A 20,031-nucleotide genomic window follows, 5' to 3' on the forward strand; every position below is an offset into this window, starting at 1 on the left:
CCGGGGAGGAGGGTGGGTTGTTTATGACTTTGATGAGGATACCCCTGGAAGAGAACTAGGATTTACAGGTAAGTAACTAATCCTTCTCTTCCAGGGGATCCTCATCAATAGTCATAAACATTGAATAGATTAGCAAGCCCATCCCTAAACTCTGCGGACTGTCCGAAAGAAGTGCAGGAAAGAATACATATTCATGCAAATAGATTTCTAAGAGAGGCCTGCCCCACCTGGGCATCCGCTCTTGCATCCGAGTCTAAACAGTAATGCTTAGTAAAGGTATGCACAGACTTCCATGTAGCAGCCTTACAAATCTCGGAAATTGGTACATTGTTAAGGAGGGCAGCAGTAGCCGCTTTTCCCCTTGTGGAATGCGCTTTTGGCCTAGCCAGTAATTGCTTATTAGCCAGTTGGTAAGTGTTAACAATACAAGACACAATCCATCTTGATATAGTTCGTTTAGACGCTGCCTCTCCTGTTCTTAAATGACCATAATTCAGAAACAAATGGCTAGAATGTCTAATCGGTTTTGTTTTGTCCAAATAGAATTTCAGCACTCTTTTTAAGTCTAAAGAATGCAATGCTTTCTCAGCCGGAGTCTCCGGATTGGGAAAGAAAGTCGGTAAAGATATAGTCTGATTGATATGGAATTCTGACACCACCTTCGGAAGGAAAGATGGGTGAGTTCGCAGAACCACTCTATTATCGTGAAAAACCGTGTACGGTTCTCTACAAGACAGAGCCTGAATTTCGCTGACCCTCCTCGCTGAAGTAATGGCCACCAAAAAAGCCGTCTTCCACGTAAGGTGCTGTAAAGAGGCCTTGTGGATAGGTTCAAAGGGAGGGCCCATAAGTTTTGACAGGACTACATTCAGTTCCCATGGAGGAGAAGGTCTCCGAATGGGAGGAAAAACCTTTTTCAAGCCTTCTAAAAAATCCTTGACTACAGGTATCGTAAAGAAGGATTCCTGAGAAGGCGACTTACGATACGCTGTAATTGCAGATAAATGAACCTTAATAGAAGATACCTGCAGACCAGACTTCGCCAGATGAAGTAAATAGGATAGTATGACGTCCTCCTGAGCTCGTATGGGATTTATACCTTGTTGAGAGCACCAGATGTAAAATCTCTTCCACTTAAAAGCGTAAGAACGCCGCGTGGAAGGTCGTTTTGACTCTTTCAAGATGCTCATGCACTCCTGTGAGAGCCCTAGGTGCCCATACTGTAGGAATTCAGGAGCCATGCTGTCAAGCTCAGAGAGGGAAGGTTGGGATGTAGGATTCTGCCTTCCATCCTGCTCAGGAGATCCGGTCTGCACGGCAACCTCCTGTGAGGTCTTTCCGATAAGTTGAGTAGGTCCGTGTACCAGAATTGGCGGGGCCATTGTGGCGCTATCAGAATCATTCTGGTTCTGGATTTGTAAAATTTGTTGATTACTGCCGGTATGAGGGGAATCGGTGGAAAGGCGTAGAGAAATGTCCCTGACCAGTTGATCAACAGGGCATTCCCTTGAGATCCCGGACGGCAGAACCTGGACGCGAAGTCTGGGCATTTTTTGTTTGTTTCGTCTGCAAAGAGATCCAACTGAGGTCGACCCCATTGACCGAAGATGTCCTCGACGACTTCGTCGTGTAGCACCCAGTCGTGCGCGTCTTCCAGATGTCTGCTCAGGAAATCTGCCTCTACGTTTTGCTGACCTGGCAGGTGTACCGCTGTGATAGACATTCCCCTGGCCAGGAGCCAATGCCATATCGTTTGGGATTCTCGAGACAGAGGTAGTGATCTTGTTCCCCCCTGTTTGTTCAGGTAATACATTGTGGTTGTATTGTCTGTCTGAACTAGGATAGATTTCCCCTGAACCAATGGAGAGAAAGATTTGAGAGCCAGATGGACTGCTCTGAGTTCCAGTAGATTTATGTGATAGTTCTTTTCCTTGTCGGACCACAGACCCTGAGCTTGGAAGGAACCCAGATGAGCACCCCAACCCTGAAGAGACGCATCCGTCACCAGAGTGTCGACTGGAATTGTCTGGTGAAACGGAGAACCTATCGACAGGTGTGGTCTGTGCATCCACCATTGTAGTGATTGAAAAGCCACTGTTGGTAGTCGAACTCTGTCCTCCCAGTGACCAGACTTTTGGCTCCAATTGTTCTCTAATGCCTCCTGAAGGGGCCTCATGCGTAGCCTGGCATTCGGGACAATGAAGATGCATGAAGCCATGGAGCCCAGAAGCGATGTCACCTGACGAGCTGTAGGTGCATCGGCTGTTAATAGATGTTGACACTTCCTGTGGATTGATAAAAGTCGTTCCTCCGAAGGATACACTCTTTGGAGCTCTGTGTTTAGTATCGCTCCCAGGTAGCGGAGGTTTTGTGTTGGAATCAAGGTTGACTTGTCGTGGTTGATTTGAAGACCTAGAGACTCGAAAGTTCTTAGAACGATATCTCGATGTTTCCTCGCCTGATCCGGAGATGAGGACTTCACTAGCCAGTCGTCCAGGTAGGGATAGACGAATATTTTTTGTCTTCGAAGGTGTGCCGCTACCACTGCTACACATTTTGAAAAGACTCGGGGTGCAGACTTCAGGCCGAATGGAAGGACTCTGAATTGGTAGTGCTGTGACGCTATCTGGAAACGTAAAAATTTCCGATGTTTGGTTGCTATTGGGATGTGAAAATATGCATCCTGTAGATCGATGGAGCACATCCAGTCTCCCTGATGCAGTTGCGGGACAATCTGGTGAAGGGCTAGCATCCTGAACTTTTGTTTTCTTATGTACTTGTTCAGGAGCCGCAAGTCCAGAATTGGTCTGAAGAGGCCCTGTTGACCTTTTTTCGCCACCAGAAAGTAACGGGAGTACACCCCTTTTCCTTTTTGTGCCGGAGGAACCTTTTCTACAGCTTTCTTTTGTAGGAGTGCGAGAACTTCCTTGCGTAGCAGGCTGAGATGAGAAGGAAAACACCTTGCTGGCGGCAAGTGTGGAGGAGGTTTTTTGAAAAGGAGAGAATAGCCATGTTCGACAATATTGAGCACCCATTTGTCTTTTGTGATTGAGTGCCACTCGCGAAGATGATGCGTAACACTTCCCCCCACCGGAGTGGTGCACAGTGCTGAGGGAAGCAATGCCTCATTGCTTTGATGGCGTCTTTGCTGTAGACTGTTGAGGTCTACTTGACCCTCTGTCTCTTGTGGGTCTACGTGCCTGAAACAGGGGACGTCCCTGTCGTTGTTGTGGCCTTTGAGACCAGTGAGGGGTTTGAACCCTCTGCTGGAATGGTCGTCTGTCATACGGCCTGTACCTCCGCCTGAAGTCTTTTTTACGTTCCAGGCCCACTGCCCTCATCGTGTCGACTTCCGTTTTCATTCGGGCCATCTCTTCATCCGCGTGGGTACCGAACAACGAACTCCCGCTGAATGGGAGGTTCAAAATGCGCTGCTGTGCTTCCTGCTTCAGACCCGTGAGCCGTAGCCAGGAAGACCTCCTAGCGCAGATTCCGTGCGCATACCCATGCGCAGCCAAATCCGCCCCGTCCGCCGCCGCGCTGATGACCTGGTTAGATACTAGGCCCCCTTCCTGCAAGATTTCCTGGAAGTCCTGTCTATCTTCCCTGGGCAACTTTTCTGTAAATCTGTGGAGTGAGTCCCACAGAGAGCGGTCATATCTGCCCAGAAGTGCTGAGGCGCTGGAGACCTTCATAGCAGATGCCGCCGTACCGCACATCTTTCTCCCCAGAGAGTCTAGGTGTCTGCTCTCCTTATCCGGGGGGACTGTGGAAGATGATGCCACAGAGTGTGTTTTTCTGGCTGCGGCTAAGATCACAGAGTCCGGTGGCGGATCCTTCCGCAGGAATAAAGGATCTTGTTCCGGAGCTTTGTATTTCTTTTGAATCCTAGCCGGGGCAGACTTGAGAGTGGCTGGAGACAGAAAAGTGTCCATAGTCGGTTGCAGCAAACCCGGTACTAGTGGCAGCAGTTTTCTCGAGACTGATCTGTGTTGTAGGGTCTCAAAGATAACTGAGGATGAGGTGGCCGGCTCTGGTACCTCAATATTTAGCTTCTGCGCTCCCCTTAGAAGAACCTCATTAAAAGTGGTGATATCATCCACCGGGGAAATCCTAGCAGGTGGAGAATCTGTGAGTGTGGGGGAGTAGCGCCCCACAGACGATCCTGAAGAAGACCAAGAAGGTGATCTTCTGCGTGGTGTTCGTGACCTGGTTCTCCTTCGGGAACGGGACCTGCTCCGAGAGGCTGTAGCAGAGTGTGCAGGTCTTGTGGTCGGCTGACGAGAAGCAGAACGAGCCCGTCCTGCTCTAGCTGTAGGCGATGGCGTTCTCGGTAATGAGGCAGTAGGAGAATACATCCTCGAGTATTGTGAATCCGGGGATGCTGTGATGGGAGAAACATGCCCCGATGCTCTGGAATGGGATGATGCACTCCTTATAGAGACCACCGGTGAGGGAGCTTTGTCCGCTGGCTCCACTGCCTGTGACACCGCTGAAGGTTGTGTCGACGTCGATTGCATCCTCGACGTCGAAGGTTGCGCTGGCTGGTCTGCTCTCGACGTCGAATGTCCTGACGTCGGAGGTCTTGCCGTCGAGTGTCTTGACGCCGATCGCCTATCACGGGACCTGGACCTACTCGCCGTCGTGTGTCTCGACGTTGAGTGGCGAGTGGTCGACGGCGGATGTTCATGCCGTCGAGGTGTTTTTGGTGTCGTGTCCTTCGACGCCAAGGGGTGAGACGTTCTCAACGGCGAACGGGAGCGCCGGAGATGACTCGACGCCGAACGGCGGCCTGCCGTCGACGGAGATGTACCCCTGTGTCCATGCTTCGACGTTTTGTCCCTCGACGTCGGTCTGGTCGCCGTCGACGGCGATCTATGCCGGTGAGACGGTGGTGCCGATGACGTCGATGGAGAACAAACAGGTACAATCCTACCTGTCGACGTCGAACGGGCCATTCCTTCTGCTGTAGGTCTGGGAAGTGAAGAGGATGTTGACTTTTTCCTCTCCTGAAGCCCATGTAGCCTGATCTTCTCTCTGTCTTTGAGAGTCCTCCTTGACATGTTCTTACAATACTTGCAGGTGTCAGGACAGTGACTCTGTGGCAGGCAGACAATACACAGAGAGTGTGGGTCTGACTGGGCTTTCTTCTTCCCACAAGAGGGACATTTTACAAAAAGAGAAGGCATTTTTCTGTCAGAAAAAACCTTCCTAGCTCAGACAAAGATATTACTTGTCGAGTGAAAAGTGAAAAACGCTTTTTTAATGAATTTTTCTGAGGAAAACTCAGAAAAACTGAGAGCTCAATGCTCCAGGATCCTCTCAGAAGAAGCCGGAAAAAAGAACTGACCTAACTGTGAACCAACTGTCACCTTCCCTTCACCCCTGAGGCATGGTGGGATACTGGAGGTGCTCAGGGTCTTAAAGACACGGTGCCAAAGTTTTTATGGTTCTCCTGTGTTAACCTGCATGCAGCCTATTGGCTAAGAATGCTTCATTGTTTTTCAATGTGGTTTTTTCTATTTTTCTCTGCTATTTACTGCTGTTTACTTCCCTAAGTCCAGTTTTTGGGGCTTAGGTAGATATTTATGATCTATTGTGATTTTATAATATAATATAAAAAAAAAAAAAAAAAAAAAAAAAACTTGCATAGAAATAAAGCATTTTAGCCTATTTATGATTATAGCCTGCATTGCTGTTTTACACATGATAATATGTATGTATTTTATATATATATGCTCCGGGGTCCCCGCACAAGGGCGGGAATATTCAATGTTTATGACTATTGATGAGGATCCCCTGGAAGAGAACTAAGGCAAAACAGGTAGTAGGTTGCTTGTGATCCGGTTCAGGGATTGTTCCCATTGGACCTGGGTCAAGAATGATTTGTACATGGCTTCCATGAGTTCAAATTGAGGTGGCATTGTGTGCAAGATAATGATGGACTGGGATGTAGCTTCAGTAATTACCAGTGGCTGAGAATAATTCAAGCATTCAATCCAACACTTTTTTGTACACCTCAGGCAAAGGAGTCATTGGCAAGTACAGAATCCAAAGAATTTCTAGAAGACACCTATGCACATCTGTATACAGCTGTAAACAGCTAAGCATAACAAAAAAGTATGCATTTAAGCAAAGAACACTAGAATCACATTTTCATCACTAGCCAGTTATTCAGAAGCAAATAAGGCTTACACCCACCAATGAACTACGTAGAAAAAAGATCAATAAGAAAATATATGGTTTGCTAGATTTCTCTAAGGCCCTGCAGTTCCATTCAAAATGACCAGAGGGCTGGTGCTTTCACAGTGTGTAGATATGTAGTAGGACACACTTTTACTTCAATTGCTGGTAAAAACACACAGGAACCACATTTTCTTCACTGTATCTTGAGCAGTCAATCAAGAGCCACTACCATGACTGACATGCTTAACATATACAGTGCTTACTGGCTGTCTGGCTTCTTAACACTAAAGACAAAGTGTATCTTTAATAAGTTCACCAATCTCGGCACTACAATGGAAATTCATCACCAATTTACAACCTGCACAAGGGCTCTATAGAATGGGGAATCATAGTGGGAGATGAAGTGCTGTCTGTGTCCTTGGTGATCCCAATTAAAACAGAAGCTGTGTGGGTAACACTTAACACTCCTCTCACAAGTGGATATCCTCTTCATTGCCTCCCACTGAAATGATACCAAAATGATCAATGCACTCTGTCAAATGCATTTTTTTCTATAAAATAACTAACTCGATGTGTTCCTCAGCTCAGAAGGATATTTATATATATATATTTATTGGGTACATATAGAGATTTGGTAGGGGCTATAACATTCCCTGGGAATAATAAATAACTGTGAAAACATGGATAAAATTACCCCACCCCTTCCAAGCCTCCAATACAAAGCTGTCCTACAGACACATGAAAAGAAAATAAATAAAATAAAGGAGGCGTTCGCCATTTTTAAACTGGGAAACACCATCTTTGGGTGCTTTTTTTGTAACTTTCAAAATTAACTTCAGGGAGCCCCTCCTAAAATCATACAAACTTGTGAAAACATGAGAAAAATGAAGGCCTACCTAGCTCTCCAATAAAAAACCTTCCAACAGCCACCTCAGAAGAAAAGAAATAAAACAAAGAAGGGTTTCCCAGTTTTTAAACTGAGAAGAACCAGCTCTGAGTGAGTTTTTTTAAAATGAATGCCAAGGAGATTCTTCCGATGATCCCATGTTTTTGGAGGTTATGCGTTGATGGGTGTTTAAAATAAACATTGTACACTCTAAGCAGGGGGCACCCCTGCTACTGCACACATGTTGTGGTTTTTCTCAGAGCAAAAGAGAATAGTCTTTTATATTCCCGCAGGTGAATTACTGATCCACAGGTGTCTCTGAAACACGGTGCCCCTCACAAAAACGGTGGCAGGTTAGAGGATAGGCAAACACTGCCCTAATTGTCTACATTCGGCTGGGCTCGAAAAGGAGTGGGGCTGGCCAGGTGTGTGGCATGTGTTGCTGGTGGAATGCTCAAAGGATATACAGTCACAGCCTTCAATGCCCCCGCCCCCTCCACAATAACTCTGGAGTCCAAGCAGCTGAAATGTGGGCTAAAGTTGCAGTTACAAGGTAAGGGAAACAAGGTGATGGGGCATGGGGAGATCAGTAACACCAACTGCCTTTCTTAGTCTTGCCATATACATACACAATAATAATCCTTCTCCACTTCAGTGAATGGAAAATTAACTGTCCGTGCACTAAATTGGGACTCCTCCATAGCTTGACTCCTACACCTTATGCAGCCACAGAATGACTGCAGTCTTGAAAATACAGTAAATTTGGCTCGTTATTATTTTGCCAGCGACTACAATGTTCTGTTAAAAGACAAAGAATTCATAAAATAATATTCAGTGGCTTGAAGATAAAATGTGAACATTGGTTTCAACAAATAAAAGTTCTCCAGTACTAATCCAACTCTAAGGACTACCTTTCTGGTTTTGATAGAATTCAACATTTTGTTTGAGAAAGTTTATTGTCTCAACAACCAAACCAAAAACTGGAGACAGCTTTACTCTGTCGAGCATGCAGCTACTGAAGCAAATGTAATATCAACTGAAAATCATTAAATATTTAAAACAAACCACCTACCATAGTGCCACTCAGTATCACAATTCTTTGGTGGTCTGCTCCCCTCCAGGGATTGTAACATCAACACTTCTGAACAAAGACTACATTTCCACAGCAGACGTGGCCGGCCAGCACTTCAACAATTCCGTGGTACGCTCTCCCTCAGGAACTAGCCACAAAATGTACAAATTGACCACGATCCCCCAAGTAGTCCGCGAACTAGAGTGGTCCCCGGTAGAAGGGGGCTGAAGGAGGCAGCCGACCCCCACCCTCTCCTCCCCCCCCCCAAAGAGCTACCACCCTCACCAGGCGGCAAATCAAAACTCTTGCCCACCACCCAGGGCAGGTCTAGTCTCACAGACCAGGAGTTCGGGGCATTGTCTGAGCAGTTCCTCAACAACTTAGAGGAGCAGATTAACAGAACACTTTGTCTCACCACAGAAGCAACAGTAACAACAGCAAAGAAACATTCGGGTAAGGATGAGTCTGGAGGCGGTCCACCATCCAGAACAACTCCAGGGGTGCTCTACAAACGCACAAGAGCTGGCAGCCATTAGAGCCTCACAGGATATTATGGCAAGGATGCTTCTTTGTCAGTCAAACAAGATGGAGTTGCAACTTGACTTGTTTCAGTCTCTGGCCACACACCTACTTGAAATTAGAACAAAGGTAAAAAATATGGAGAATCTCCTCATCATCACAATGAAGGGAGCTCAATGTTCTTGCTTCCCGATCCTTGAAAAGCTATGCGCCCTACCAAATATTCTGTGTGAGCTAGCTGAAGTAGTCAAGGAGACACCAAGAATCGAGAAAGCCACAACGGCCACCCCCTGCCTTCCCAAAGGCCCCAATCCGCCCAACCAGCCCTCGCTCAAGGTCAAAATACAATCACACCAAGGGCTAATTCAAGCAGCCCATCCCACATAGTTCCTGGGGATGATGGCCCAACTTTGGTCATCTTACCCTGCTCAAGCAGGGACTCAAAGCTCCGCGTGTGTGAAAAAACAGAAACTAACGCCAAAGGCGCCACTACAATCGTCGGTGAAACAACGATATCACGCACTTCCCCCGCCAAGCCTACCCAAGAATCATCCACAGCCCTTACAAGGAGAGCAAGGAAGAAACAAATAAAGCAAGCTGGAAACATAGGTGCCAAATGAGATCAGCCAAAAGGCACAAAATAAATATCGCCCCAGAAGTATCGGAAGCTAGTGGCACTGTGAAGTTTTTCCTAATGTGTCAGGCACGCACATTACAAACAGCCCAGCAACAAGAAAACGCAGTGGAACTGATGACAGCTCCACGATGCAGGGAGGGGAAAGTCACATCCTGGGCACAAACGTCGATACCTGCTTCATCGCGGTCATCGCTACCGGGTCAATCGCAAGAACAAATAGTAGCGCCAACAATGCCCCCCCCCCCCCCCAGGGAACATGACGCAGGAGAAGCCATGGGGCAGTGTGTGACATCAGCTAATAGTAAAACTGGTCCAATCGCCTTACCAGTTAGCCCAGGGGCTCAAACCTCTCCGAGGACCACAGAACCAAGATCCAAGGCCCTCTCCGCAAACAATCTCAGTAAGGACCATAACAGCTTGCTCCCATAAGGAAGGAGTAAGGGAGCACTTCACAGAAACAGTATCCAGAACAACTATCAAGACCCCCAAACGGCTCCAAGGAGGGCACAACTACCATAGCCTTATAGAGACAGCAGGTACCACCCGCTTCGTGGGCGATAGAGAGCAGGCCCTCCACTCAGTGGCAAACGCAATTCACCACGTCCCCACTGGCAGAGATCCCATTCATTGGGCCAGTTTGGAAGCACTGCCAGTTGGATATGCTACACCAGACCCAGTAGAGCAGGACTCTCCAGACCTGGTGTTCATCCCTCATTATACCTCAAAAGGTCATATAGACATTCGAAATAGAGGGAATTTATTGCGTCTATTTAGTCAATTGCCAACTCTCGGCACATCACCTCAGAAGACATGGAACGGGTTAGGTTTGAGCCCCCCGCACTAAATGCAACAAATGAGATCACAAAAACAACTTGGAAAAATGCAGCACAAAGGGCAGCAGTCTGGGATGCAAGGGAGTCTTTTCCAAATTGGGGCATTGAACTATATATCCCCCATTCAATAAATATCTGTTTATCCTCTTAAATACTGTCCCCCTTCAAAAGCGGAAATCTGTTTTAAGAGGCTCAAGTTCAGGTGGGAGGGGGGGGAGGGGTGCGGACTATGGGACCCATACAACAATGACCGCACAGACTATAACCATAGTCTGTGCGCAAAACAGAAGAGAGGTTCGTACGGTCACACAAACATTCCCGCAAAGCAAGCAGAGGGATCGGAAAGAACCAAGGTATCGGTCCTAGCACTAAGGGGACCATAGAGCACCACCCTTCACGATCACCAAAATCACTGTCATTTCTGTCATGGAATATGGCAGGCCTCAGGAGCATCAGAAGATTTGGTGAGTCCATGTCCTACCTAAACTCCAATGAATTATCTTTATGCAAGAAACCTGGGAATGTGCTTCTTCTTTACTGCCAGGCTATTATGAAATTTTCCAGCCAGCCACGCGTCCTAGCATTTTTGGTCGGCCTTCTGGTGGACTATCCATCTTCATTAAACATGCAGTCCATTTGGCAACGACTGAGCTCACTATCAACAATAAAATTGCCCAATTAATCACAATCAGTGGTGTGAACATTGGCCAACAAAATGTCGATCTCAAACTAATTAACTGCTACATAAATGCCCCAAGAAAATCTAAGGTAGTAACAATCCTCGAACTCCCGAAAAACTTGGAAACAGTCACCCTGGCCACGAAATAGTTATGATGGGTGAGTTCAATGTAGATGGGCTTGATGCAAAAACAGAGGACCACCCCTCGGACAGAGGCAGTCAAATACTCCCATTTTCTTTTTTTTTTTTTTTTTTTACAACTTTCAGCCTATCGTCATCCCGACAGGAGCATACGAATAATCGGAATGGGCGCCCTCTTCCCTCATCATTCAAGGGAGGCTCAACCATTGATTAGATGTACCTCTCGGAAAAGCTTAAACAGAGTCTCAGCCACTTTGAAATCACTGAGAGGGTAGAGAGTGACCCAAATCCCCTGAAATGCATAAATGAATTACAAGTTCAAGCTGCCGAGCAGCATACAGTGGTAGGGGCTTCAACAGGCACAGAGCAAGTACACCTGGTGAGAAGAATCAAATGGAGACCAGAGGATTCTTCTAAAATAATCCTATGGCTAAGAACCTCATTTCGGGAATCAAACAGGAACCTTGAATGGTGGACGACGTCAGTGGGTGATCTCCATTCACTGCTGCTGGGTAACTCATGGTGCGCGCATGTTACTCATCCTGTCCGAAGAAGTATACCAATACAAATGGACAAAAACTTGCTCAAAGCAAGGCGGGCACTCTGTAAAGCCCCAAGTAGGCACAAGCAAAGCCCACACCGGACACAGCGGCACAGGTATCGAATAGCAGAAGATCCCTCAAGAAACTGATATGGGAGCCCAATGGGAAAAAAGATAAGAAGGAATGGGGTACCTTATTCCAGCTCCTAAAAGACCCAAATCACACCTGCTTCTGGGACTATGTAAAAAAGTTAAGAAACGGCCATAAGGCAAGAGAGAATGGTGTATCAGAGTCAGCATGGGTCTCGCATGTTACAATTTAGTATACAACCACAACTTAGTATCAGACTTCGCCAGCAATAGCCGGGACAACGTTCAGTGCCCTTCGACCCCCCCAAAGCGATAATCCCTCTTCCAGGCCTAAGAAACAGCAAGAGAGAGAAGCAGATCACCCAGGCGCACCACACGACGCAAAAGCCACGGTTTTGACTATGTTTTCCATTAGTATGACCGAGAATGTCATAAAGAGGACTAGGAAGGGCCAGGACCTAACGGACTATCTGCTTCTCTGTTTAAATGCGCCCCATCGGACTGGGCAGAGAGACTGTCACATATCTTTAACAACACCCACTGTCCCAGAATCCTAGAGAGGTTCTATACTGTGCCAAATTTATAAAAAGGGGGACCGCTCAGTAGCTGCAAACTATTGATTAATTGCTCTCCTGGATGTGGTGGCAAAAATGTACGCACAACTGCTGTTGGACCAATTGGAAGCCTGGGTAGAAGAGTGTCAAATTCAGCCATTCTTTCAATCCGACTTCAGATCGGGGGCCTCAACAGTGGACAACATCATGGCACTTGCATACTTACAGCACCAGGCAGTTAACATCGTCCATCAGCCACTATTCTGCTGCTTTGTTGACTACAGTGCAGCCTTCGACAGGGTTGATCGTGAAACTCCGTGGAAGAAGCTGTCATCATGGGGCATTCCCATCCATCTTTTAAAAGCCATCATTTCATTGTATTCCCATACTTGGGTCCGGGTCCTCACAGGACCAGGGTCATTATCACGGATAATAGAAACTAACAGAGGCTTAAAGCAGGGATGTGTCTTGGCCTCACTACTGTTCAACTTGTATACTGCGGATTTGGAGAAATATCTGAAAGCCAGCAGTTTGTTCATACCCAAGATGGGCCCCACAAGACTCCAAATCATCCAGTATGCGGATGACATAATGATAACGGACTGCACGAAAACTGGACTACAGCGAGCCCTAAAAGCCCTGAAGATTTTCAACAAGGCTAATCAGTTGCAGGTTAATCAGGAAAAAACGAAAGTCCTTGTATTTCGAAGGTACAAGAACAAAAATCTCAACCTGGAAATTGGGAAGCCAGATCATCTGCACAGCCAGGAAATATCACAACTTGGGGGTGTGGTTCACAGAAAACAACACGGCAGGGGCACAGAAAAGCGCAATTAGACACAAAGCTGCTGTCATTACATACGGGCTCGCCAAATTGCATAACCAACTTCGAAGCGTCTCGGCTGCACCAATACATGAGAGTAATAAAGGCGACACTACTCCCTGCTCTGCAATATGGCTACCTGGCATTCCCGGGGGTCCTTAGAATCCACCATAGAACAGGCCCACTGCAGAGCATACTTAAAATTTTTACAACAACCAAAGTATACCCGTCGCACCAGGCTCAGATTGGAAATGGGCCTAATGTCACAGCAGATAGACTGTCAAGCCGCAATCCTGAAATATTACATCAGTCTCAGGAAGGCCAACTTGTTCACACTAAAACTTTCTAAACTTCCAGCAACTTGTGGCACACGTAATAAAGTAAAGCACAGAAGACCTTTGAAACGGGCGACTCCATTCAGCTGGCATACACAGTGACCTATAGTGTTTGGAAAACATCAATTAACAGAACAGCTAAGGAACTCTCAAGAGAGTTTGACATACTGATAATCAAATCACCAACAACAGTGCCTGTGCTAAATGATTCCTATTTGATCGGAGCACATCAACCATACCTCCTAGAAGCCATAAATGCAGGCACTCAGCATCAAATTCTGTATATGTGAACATTAGTCCTCCCAATTAAGGACTTTAATCCTTCTTGGCCCGCACACAGGCAAAATAGCGCCTGCGGGCTCTGCTCTTACCATCAAGAAAGCTGGCTACACCTTCTGTGCTGCTGTCCCAAATTAGTAGCCGAAAGAAGACAGCTAATAATTCCAGTAGCTTTGGCTCTGGGAGCATGGTCCTGTATGGAGCTATCTAACCTTTGCTTTTCACACTCCGTGCCCTGGGATTTGGAAAGATTTGCAAAATATGTGACAGTTCTTAGGAGGCTGCTAGCCCAGGCAGCTGGGGCACATAGCAGGGCAGACGAGGGTCCTAATTGTGTGTAAGTATCCCCTGGTAGCAAACGTAGACAATATGTAGCCTATTTTTACCGTTTGTTTCTTTTTTATCATTTTATTTCACTTTAAACCCATACAGTGTTTTTCTTATTCTTCATTTTGTAATGGTTTTAATTAACTTATCAATAAATTGATGTGATGCTATTAATTGTGTTTGACCAATGACTTTGTGTTTCACCACTGCGCATATTAGTTGCTCAATGTTCTGTACTCTGCCTATTGGCTTTGACATGCTGTATTCAGTTTAGCTGCCTATTGGCTTTGACATGGCATTAGCCATTACATTCTGTATTCTGCCTATTGGCTTTGACATGATATTATAGATTACATTTTGAAATTCAGCTCAGCTGCCTATTGGCTTTGACATGATATTAGACATTACATTTTGTATTCAGCTCAGCTGCCTATTGGCTTTGACATGACATTAGACATTACATTTGATATTTAGGTTAGCTGCCTATTGGCTTTAACGTGGAGTTAGACATTGCAGTTGAAACATCGCAGATGTCTGTATTCTTCCAAGCTGTGTTTTTCCACAAGATGAACCAAGCTGTTTTCTTCACACCAGACTAGACCTGATAAGAGAGAGTACATTTGGGGTTTTCCTTTCTGCTCAGGCTTGGGAAGAGGAGAAGTCTAGGAGATCTGGCCAGTTTCCAAAGGCTTGTTTAGTTTTCCCGAGTCTGAGAGGGTGGGGCACGCTTTTGTAAGGATGACTCGGGGCTACAGTGAGTTAGATTCGAATCTGCTTGACTTCAGGCTGGAACTAGGCACCAGTTGCCAGTCTCCCGTGTGGGTAGATAATCTCTTTCTCGCAGTTGACCGGAGTCATCAACTTGCAGACCCCAGAAAGATGAAGCTGACGATAGGTCCTACTTGCTCATACGGTGATGAATTTTGATTTTTATGCTTTGCTAATGTAATCATATAAAGATATATATATATGCTGTGTACATTGCAACTGAGAAGTACTGTTATATATTTTGTTTTCTTGCTGCGACTACGTTGTGTGCTTGAAATCTATTAATTTGTCTCTCAAGAACTTGTGGGTGGGGAAGAATTAACAACAATAAAGGTCTTCTTTGAACTCAGAAGTGCATTCCAGAGAGGTTCTGTAAGCTCCGATAGGAGATAAGTAGGAAGGCAGAACATTTTGGCGTAGTCAGCAGTCTTGACAGTCGAATTATATATTTCTACGTGCACAATTTAAAAGTGTAAATGTTTTTTGTTGTTTAGAGAATTACAGAAGCACGGCAGACCATGTTTGAAAATGCATGTGTAGTTAAACTGCCTGATGGTGCTGTGAGAAACATGTTTTCTTGCTGTGATAAGGCATATTTAGAAAATGTGCCTTTTGGAAGCAATGATGTTCCTTTTGTTTTTGACAGAAGGGTTTGGATACTTTTATCTGCTTACAGAAAAATGCAGGAGAAATGTAGGCAGTTAGAACATGAAAATAAGAATTTACGTGAGCAAATTAGCCAGAACACATTAATGCAAGATAATGCTGAAATGTATAAAAATGCTGTTTTAGAAGAATCTGTCTTTTTCCATTCCAGTAATGAGGGATTTAAGACAGTTGTGAGCCAGTCTGAGCCTCCGTGTGAGCCAGGTTTTTTGGCAGTCGAAGTGCATTCCTTAACTGATAACACGGAGAACAGAGCTCAGAATGTGATTTACGAGGTACCATCGCAAAATGCACAAGTAAAACGAAAGATTTTAGAGTTTCTTACTGTTTGCACTAAGCAAGAGACACCGAGTTTCATTAGTTTGTTTGATGTTTGGAAACAGTATAGCCCTCATCTGAGTGAAATCCTAGCACTTTGGTACAGTCACAAGGAAAAATTATATGCAGCTGCGCGCTTGTGATTTGGCAAATGAAATAATGCAGACTTTAGGTTTCTGCGCAGTTCGAGAGGGAAACACTGATTTACATGTAAATCAGGAACAGGAGAAGAAAAGAGTGCCCCTAGCTAGGATCATACACTGGATCTGGTACCTGCAAGACAGGGCTAGAGTACCACAGGTAAAAGAGTCACCAGTGAAATTGAGTGCACCATTTGAATTTGTGTCCCCTGAGGATAAAAAGCATGTTTGTTTGACTAATGATTCGTTGACTGAAATGTTGTTTTCTAGCACAAGAGAAGGAACAGTGTTGTACAATGTGTGTCAGATTTTAAAGCAAGAGCTGCTTGAGATGTGTCATTTTTACACTATTTCTTGGTTCATTGCCAATGGTTTAGCCGTTTGGTTTTCCACATGGCATGTACCTAACTGGTTCAATTCCCTTGCAGATGTTAAAGAGAAAAATTCAGAGAGAGAAGTGTACACCCAGAATTCTGATTTAGTGGGGATGGCTAAGTGGGTGCACCAGAAATGTGAACAGCTGGGAGAAAAAGCCACTTACAGGTGGGCAGAGAGGAGTGAGATGCACATTCCCCTAGATTTGATAAAAACTGTGCAGCACGCACAAGAGCAATCTGTCCCACAAGCAGTCACAGAGCAGTTGAGGAGAGGAAAGTTACCAGGACAGATATGGCAAATTGATCAGGTTTTAGGGCGAATGATTGCTGCAGATTACCTAGAAGAAATCAAAATTATGCTGATAACTAGAAAATAATTTGATTCATTCATACAAATTGGAGACAGAATGGCCCAACTTGTCAAAAATGCAGTGAATGGAGGTTTGGTAAAGAATGAGTCTGCCCCAGCCCTTCTGACAGTGCAAGAAAAGGGAAGCTGTGGTGCAGCAGATAAAAACCCCTCAGTGCTGAGGTGTGGATTGAAGCCCCAGATGACCCTCCAGAATCTGCAGAAATTATAACAAAGGGCCCCAAAAACGTCCTGCTGATTATAAAACAGGGAAAAGAGGAAGGGTACATTTCAAATGACAAATGTTATTTGCAAGAAAAGACATACTTTTTTCTTTTGCAGATCCTACCACATCTCGCCACTGTCCCTGAGTGCGCTGTGTGGTCCCCCTTCGGGTGTGTGCGTGTGGGGTCGGGGAAGGGACCGAACCCCCAACCTGAACCTGACTGAGTAAAGTGCAAGCACCATGGATCCATTTTGCGCAAATGGTGCCTTCAGTTCAAGTTCAACTTGTTTGATTGCATTCTTCCACTGGAACTAACCAACCTTAACAGTTAACTGTCTGTGTTTTTTCGTGTGGAACTCTAACTTTCGCTTACATTCCAGCAAACCTTTCAGGTGGACCGTGCACCTTTACATGAGTAGAACTCATGCTACATCAAATTGCCATTTTAGAGACACTATAATCTAATTCAGAGTATAAAAGTTTCAGTCTTTTCTGTGTAGATGTATCTGATGTGAAAGGTTATGAGATCTATATGTTAACCCACTTCCATTGCTTTACAGTGATTGCTTTGATCATTCAAATCTGATTTGCTGATAATGTTTTTTTTTTTGTGTTGATGTTTTTTTTGTTTTTGGTTTGAAACAAGAGATATGTGAAACAAAAATTCATTGGCCATAGGGTGGAATGTGATGCTATTAATTGTGTTTGACCAATGACTGTGTTTCACCACTGCGCATATTAGTTGCTCAATGTTCTGTACTCTGCCTATTGGCTTTGACATGCTGTATTCAGTTTAGCTGCCTATTGGCTCTGACATGGCATTAGCCATTACATTCTGTATTCTGCCTATTGGCTTTGACATGATATTATAGATTACATTTTGTATTCATTTCAGCTGCCTATTGGCTTTGACATGATATTAGACATTACATTTTGTATTCAGCTCAGCTGCCTATTGGCTTTGACATGATATTAGACATCACATTTTGTATTCAGTTCAGCTCCCTATTGGCTTTGACATGACATTAGACATTACATTTGATATTTAGTTTAGCTGCCTATTGGCTTTAACGTGGAGTTAGACATTGCAGTTGAAACATCGCAGATGTCTGTATTCTTCCAAGCTGTTTTTCCACAAGATGAACCAAGCTGTTTTCTTCACACCAGACTAGACCTGATAAGAGAGAGTACATTTGGTGTTTTCCTTTCTGCTCAGGCTTGGGAAGAGGAGAAGTCTAGGAGATCTGGCCAGTCTCCAAAGGCTTGTGTAGTATTCCCGAGTCTGAGAGAGGGGGCACGCTTTTGTAAGGATGACTCGTGGCTACAGTAAGTTAGATTTGAATCTGCTTGACTTCAGGCTGGAACTAGGCGCCAGTTGCCAGTCTCCCGTGTGGGTAGATAATCTCTTTCTCGCAGTTGACCGGAGTCATCAACTTGCAGACCCCAGAAAGATGAAGCTGACGATAGGTCCTACTTGCTCATACGGTGATGAATTTTGATTTTTATGCTTTGCTAATGTAATCATATAAAGATATATATATATATGCTGTGTACATTGCAACTGAGAAGTACTGTTATATATTTTGTTTTCTTGCTGCAACTACGTTGTGTGCTTGAAATCTATTAATTTGTCTCTCAAGAACTTGTGGGTGGGGAAGAATTAACAACAATAAAGGTCTTTGAACTCAGAAGTGCATTCCAGAGAGGTTCTGTAAGCTCCGATAGGAGATAAGTAGGAAGGCAGAACAATTGACTAATGGCTGGCACCTACCATAATGGCACCATTATAGCCACAACCATGAAAATAACTTTAATCACTTAACAAGGTATGGCACCCACTAATGAAACCTTTCCTAAAAAAAGGGATTTTTCCAGACATACTATAAGTAGCCAAATCACCCAAAACAATGTTCAATCTGCCATGCATAACATTCAAAGCCATCAGGCTGGCTAGCCTGGTTATCTATAATCCACCAATAAAGTTTCAGGAGGGACTAAACACCTAAGGAGCAAAGATGTACCCGGACATAGATAGAAATGAAAACTCACACAAACAAATCCTAGTCGCTCTTGGGTGCTGCCTCATCTCTCTGAAACTCCCTCCTAGTCAAAACAAGACGCCGAGATGACGTCACATTTCACACAAAAATGAACTCTTCGCTCAAACGCCACAAACTGCAATCACATTAGCTCGTGGACATTGCGTACTACCCTCCTCCGTTTGTCCCTTTGTCACGCCTTCCTCCTTTGCCCGGAGCTTCATTCCTACTTGCTGTTTACTCCTGCCTCTCTTACCCTCTCACTTCCCTTCATTCCAACCTCGACCATGGTGCATTGCTGAATTCTTGATCTCCCCTCACCACTGCCGGGAACGATTCTGCTAGTACAAATCTAGTCAATACCTGTTTACCATTAACTCTGAGACCTCCACCTCCAGTAGTTACTTCCAATGTGCCTGTGACTTCCATCCCACGGTTTCTGTACAATGTAAAGCCCAGCGACGCCCGTGCAGTAGAGTGGTGCCGTAGAAAACTGCAAAAGAAACACTGGCACAAATGGCACAAATCAGCAACCCCTCACTGTAAGTAACATGGTCCTCCATAACACCCGTATGCAACTTAAACCCCCCGAGCTATTATTGAAGGGAGGCCCAAGATGCCTTGCTTTGTGTAATCTGTTCTTTAATACGACTTGATGTAACATGAACTGGCATAGTGCAGTGTTGCACCATAAATGTGTTATCTAGAACCGCGGCACACAACTTTCTGTCCAGCGGCACTTCGCAGATACTAATTATATTTTAGCAGCTCTAGCAAGTTACCTGGAGATAAAGGGGTAGACTCTCGCGGACTGCGGACACCATTGCTGGAGGGAGTTCTTTATCTTGTTGAAACAAAGCATGCGGCAAAAGCAGAACGTCGATGATGCGAAAAAGGAGCTGCTGTGCTTTTGAGGTGGCCAGCATCAGTGCCCAGTACTTGACAAGGCTCCCTGCATATTGATTAAAAAACACATGTATTAATAACCCTTGGAAAAATGAAGGCAAGGTTTCTTTCAAACACGCGTTTGAGTTTTTTTTTTTTTTTTTAAATCAGAGCTTTTTACAGTAAACATGGGGGGGGGAAAGGATCAGATAGTATGATTATATGTATGCAATTGCATTTGAATAGTGCAAACCTAACTAGGAAGCAGCGGGACCCTGTACCCTATTATGTTCTTTTCAGGGTTTGGGGGGGGGGGGGGGGCGGGGGCGGGGGCGGTGCACGTAATCTACAAGATTGGATA

At 45.1% G+C, this 20,031-nt stretch overlaps 1 protein-coding gene across 1 annotated transcript in view; it reads right to left on the reverse strand.

The window, feature by feature from the left end:
• The window catches only part of MMS22L (MMS22 like, DNA repair protein), a 426,716-nt gene that overhangs the window by 94,196 nt on the left and 312,489 nt on the right, over nt 1–20,031 (reverse strand). Inside the window, exon 19 of the mRNA XM_069235533.1 lies at nt 19,568–19,737. Within this exon, the coding sequence (XP_069091634.1) occupies nt 19,568–19,737 (170 nt within the window). The remainder of the gene's footprint in view (nt 1–19,567; nt 19,738–20,031) is intronic.

Source organism: Pleurodeles waltl, chromosome 5, assembly GCF_031143425.1.
Source record: "Pleurodeles waltl isolate 20211129_DDA chromosome 5, aPleWal1.hap1.20221129, whole genome shotgun sequence".
Lineage (NCBI taxonomy): Eukaryota > Metazoa > Chordata > Amphibia > Caudata > Salamandridae > Pleurodeles > Pleurodeles waltl.